This window comes from Mastomys coucha, unplaced genomic scaffold, assembly GCF_008632895.1.
Source record: "Mastomys coucha isolate ucsf_1 unplaced genomic scaffold, UCSF_Mcou_1 pScaffold8, whole genome shotgun sequence".
Taxonomy (NCBI): Eukaryota; Metazoa; Chordata; class Mammalia; order Rodentia; family Muridae; genus Mastomys; species Mastomys coucha.
The window spans coordinates 55,943,011-55,947,755 of record NW_022196914.1 but is presented as its reverse complement, the minus strand read 5'-3'; the positions used below and the strand labels follow the sequence as shown (position 1 = coordinate 55,947,755).

The 4,745-nt window shown below is 41.1% G+C and overlaps 1 protein-coding gene across 1 annotated transcript in view; it reads left to right on the top strand.

The window, feature by feature from the left end:
• Positions 1–4,745, top strand: part of Crhbp (corticotropin releasing hormone binding protein) — a 12,799-nt gene that overhangs the window by 3,505 nt on the left and 4,549 nt on the right. Inside the window, exon 5 of the mRNA XM_031360164.1 lies at positions 1,110–1,258. Within this exon, the coding sequence (XP_031216024.1) occupies positions 1,110–1,258 (149 nt within the window). The remainder of the gene's footprint in view (positions 1–1,109; positions 1,259–4,745) is intronic.

Here is a 4,745-nt window from a genome sequence, read left to right as displayed (position 1 = left end):
GGGAGAGAGAGAGGGGGAGGGAGCAAAATTCTGCCCTGAAAAGTTGAGGCTATCTGAGAAGCTGAATATTGAGGGTTCATTTCTCCTGGCATTTGCTTGGTAAAAAAAAATCAGAAGATGTCTTTTAAAATTGTCAAGGAATTTCACTTATTTCTGAAATTAAGAGTAATTAAAACTATAAGGAGACGGGTCAGCAGGAAAGCAAATCCCATGCCTCTGTTTCATAGACTTGAAATAAAATAAAAAAATTTCAGAAAATCTTAAGACTATCACGTTTTAAAAATTAAAGCTGGGCATGGTGTGGACTTGGTCAGCGTGGTCAGCACTCGAGGGCAGAGGCAGGCAGATCTCAGTTTGAGGTCAGCCTGGTCTACAGAGCAAGTTCCAGGACAGCCAGAGCAAGTTCCAGGACAGCCAGGACTACACAGAGAAATCCTGTCCCACAGCAACAACAACAATAATAATAAATATAAAATATAAAAAGACCATTTAGTCAACTTTACATTACTCTATCTATACCCACCAAATATGTATTAGGCATAAAACTGTTGTCTATTTTATTCTCGCCTTCTTCTGTCAGTATCATGAAATCTTTAGAATAAAATTGGATACTGTTTTATTGTTTAACAAAAAAAACCATGGCTCCAAAGGTTCTGGCTTCATGGTTGAGTTTTGTTCTCCCAGTTTGGATCTAGAATCAACTCAACAGAAGTGTTCCCGGTAACCCCAGGTATGTTGTCTGACTGGTAAAGACTTCCTACCTTAGGACAGTTATAGTCAGACAACGATGAGAAGCCTTCTGGCTGGTGCTTCCCAACAATATTCACTGAGTTCTATGCCCCTGTTCCTTCCTCTCCCCAGATTGTCATGGTGATATATACCCTCTCCATGGGCCTAACACCTAATTAGAGAGGTTCAGCGCTTGGATGTGGGTAACTACAAATATGTTTAGCAGCATTCAAAGCTATCCTGGGGCTCATGTGACCAGTGAACCCCAGGTTGAACATACCTACTAGACCATGAACTGAAATCTAGAGCAAAGGTATAATGAACTTATAAAAAATCGGCACTCTAAATAATGTATTTGTATCTTTTTTCCCCTCCTAAAGCTTGCAATGTCATCTCTCAGACTCCGAGTGGAAGGTTTACTTTGGTGGTTCCATACCAGCACCAAAACTGCAGCTTCTCCATCATTTATCCAGTGGCAATCAAAATCTCTGATCTCACCCTCGGACCCTTGCATGGCCTTCAGTTAAAGGTCAGTGGCTTGCTTGCTCCTTGGCCATTTGGTAAGACCACTGTTTTTGTTGTTGTTGTTTTTGTTGTTTGTTTGTTTTGTTTTGTTTTATTTTTTTTTTATCAGAGACAAAGCTCTCGTCCGGTAAAGAAGGTGGAACTATGTGGCCCCTGGCTTTTAAGTCTCCTGAGTGCTAGCCTGGCTTCCTCAATGTCTATTTCAGTAACGCTGCAGGCAAACACTCAGGTGCCCATTCTGACTACTCCAGGATTTCTCTTGTGACATAGGAAATGCTTTCAGTTGATAAAGCTGCAGCGTGTAATTACAATTGAACACTCTTGTACTTTCCTCTTTTACAAAAATCCTCTCCTAGCTGAGCCTCCTCTGAGTCATCAACGCAGCTGCTCTCCTGATTATTGGAATTTTCTTTTGATACGAAGGAAGTCACTCTCATTGACAGCACTCGGCTATGAAAGAATGCTAACGGTGGCATAAAACGTGAAATTGGATTTTTCTATTGCAAAGAGCAGTAAAGTTTTGAAGAGCATGTTATATGACATCTTGCCTATACATATATATGCATATGTATAGGTATATATGTATATGTGTATATATATATATATATATATATATATACATATATATATGTTAGCTGTGAAATTCCTACCAACTTGTTTTCATATCAGCTTCTGTGTGTGCCTTTCAATGAATGCTGGCTTCACTACATCCCTTTGCTAAGACAGTGACTGCTCTGTGAGTCACCTTCATTTCCTTTTCCTTGTTCATAAGCCTAAGTTAAGATAACACATGTGTTTGGTGGTATCAGAGGCAGCCAGTGTTCCCAAATATATAGATCTTTGTAAAAACTAAGGAACACAACTGAGAAAAAGAATTGAAATCTAACTTCCTCCAGCCCCCACACCCACATGTCTCTGCCTCTTTGTTGTTCTAGGACTTTGATTGAGCAATGATCCTTTGATAAGAATGTCTGAGTGCTTTGGATCCAACCTGATTGTGTTTGTAAGCCATGCTATTCTTGGTGAATGATCTAGGATCTGATGGGAAGCATGCTAACATATTAGGAGATCTGCATTTTTGGTATTGAAGCTCTAAGATGACTTTGGTATTCTTCTTAACATTTTTGTGCCTATTGTGTTTTAGGTATCTATTTCTTTAAAAACCTACCTTTTGAGGCCTGAGTATTGAAATCTGGGTATAGTAATTTATACTTTTAATCCCAGTACTGGGAGACTGAGATAGGAGAACTTCTGGTAAGAGGCCAGCATGGTCTTCTCTTTACTAGTACTACCAAATAAATAATAATAATAATAATAAATAATAATAATAATAATAATAATAATAATAATAATAATTTCCTTTGTGGAGGGACTATTCTAGGTTCTCGAAATAAGCAATGAACAAGGCAGGTCATGCTCACAGGGAGCCTATTTTGTAGAGGGATGACACAGGCAAAATTATCATGGATTTCAAATCATGGTAACTCTGTACAGGAAATGCAACAGAGCTGTTTGATAGACAGGAGCTGGAAAGTGAGTAGACAGGACTGCCTGAGACAATGTGGTCAGGAAAGGAAACTTAGATCAGAAGAAGCAGCAGCCATAGGAGGCAGGAGGAGCCGACAGAACAGTGTTGCTCAGGCAGAAACAGGCTTCCTGGATCTTAGACACAAGAAGAAACAAGCTAGAGAGAGAGATGGGCAGAGCCACATGTGCTGTTTCTGGAGAAGGTTGTATGCAGCAGTGGTGGGAAAGCCGTTGGGGTCAGGTGAAAAGGGACCTGATGTGTGCTGTCCTGAAGGTCATTCTGGCTTCCTCCTGATGAATGGGCTGGGGGACATGCAGCGAAATGTCTCATGTTCCCTGTTTGATGGCTCTGTGGTTGTTGCTAGTGAACCACGGAAGATCATTCCTTAATCACTTCAGTTTTCATGTGTGCTGGGAGGTGAGACTTCAGACGTTCATAATGAGCAGCAGGGATTTGGCTTCCAGTTCAACAAGCTAGGGTGAGCCTTTGGCACAGGGTCACTAGCTAGCAAGAGAGGGGTAGGTGCTTAACGCTTCAACAAACACATCCCGGAGCTGCTACTGAGGCCTGGAACCCCATGCAGTTCACTTTCTGCCACTGTTTATAAGAACACCTGAGAGGATTCCAAAGAAGAGAGAGTGTCATCACTCACCAAGTGGAAACTTCCGTCTGTCTACTCATGGGAAAGGCAATTATGTTCTCCCATTCCTAAATAGCTTGTTTGAATGTCTGTTCACAAACTTGTGCACAGTGGGCCTAATTAAATCTTTATTTCATCATGTAATGAAATTACGTTTGAAGTAGCTAAGCATACAGCTACGCTGATAGTAGGTTCTTTAAACATAAGCAGCCCCTGTTGTCTCCATTCCTTAGCCAGTTTCTGTTATACGATGTCTCCATTTTAGTTCCCACCACACTGGAGTGCTCTTCTCAATGTCTGACAGGTATGCACCTGAGTGGATGGGTGTTCGAAGTCCTCAGTTTTAGATTTTGGCTCCCATGTGTTAGGGTTTGTCTGGTTAACTTCAGGTAACTGACCACATACCACTAGATCTCTTAATGAGTACGCATCAGTGAGTAACAGGGTTGCCGGCAAACCTAGCTACTGGCTGATGGGAAACCATAGAGAATGAAAACGTGGGAAATGCTTTGAAATGTCATTAAGAATTTAACATACATGTGCAACTCAGTCCTATAATCCCAGTCCTTGGGGGAACTGACCTGAAATCAGGCTAACCTGGGCATGAGAAGCAGGAGCCAAGCTCTACATTCGGGACTGAGGACGCATACTTTCTCTGTGTTGAGCGAGACACAGAAATCACGGTGGCTAAGAACTGTGGGAGGATTCAGGGAAGCAAGAAATGATGGTTTAAGAGGCTCAGAATGAATTCTTTTGAGGGGCATGAAAAGAATTTGTTTCCATTGAAAGGAAAGAGTAAATGGTAAGTTTAGCTAACTTGAGCCCCAAATCACAGTTTTAGTTTTTAGTTTTTTTTTTTTTTAACTATACCCATGAGTAATCTAAATCCTTATTTGTGGAAGGCATGTTCCAAAAACAGAAATATCCCTCTATTAGCAAGAGGAAAAGATGTAAGCTGAGTGAGAATACAGAACTTTAATAAACATATTATAATGCAATTATAAAATGCAGGTGCCCAGGCTTTCTTTCCTCTGACTGCATGCATTAAGAGAGCCCAGTCACTCCGTGTATGTCCAAGGATAAGAGAGCCCAGTCACTCCGTGTATGTCCAAGGACTCTTAGGTTCTGTGTCCACACATCTCACTCAGAGCTTATAAATTCCTCTTTCATTTTTCCAGTCATTGGATTTAGCTTTTGTATGTACATATACATTAAAATGATGTATCAACTGACAAAGAGCCGGGTGGTGGTGGTACACGCCTTTAATCCCAGGACTTGGGAGGCAGAGACAGGCAGATTTCTGAGTTCAAGGCCAGCCTGGTC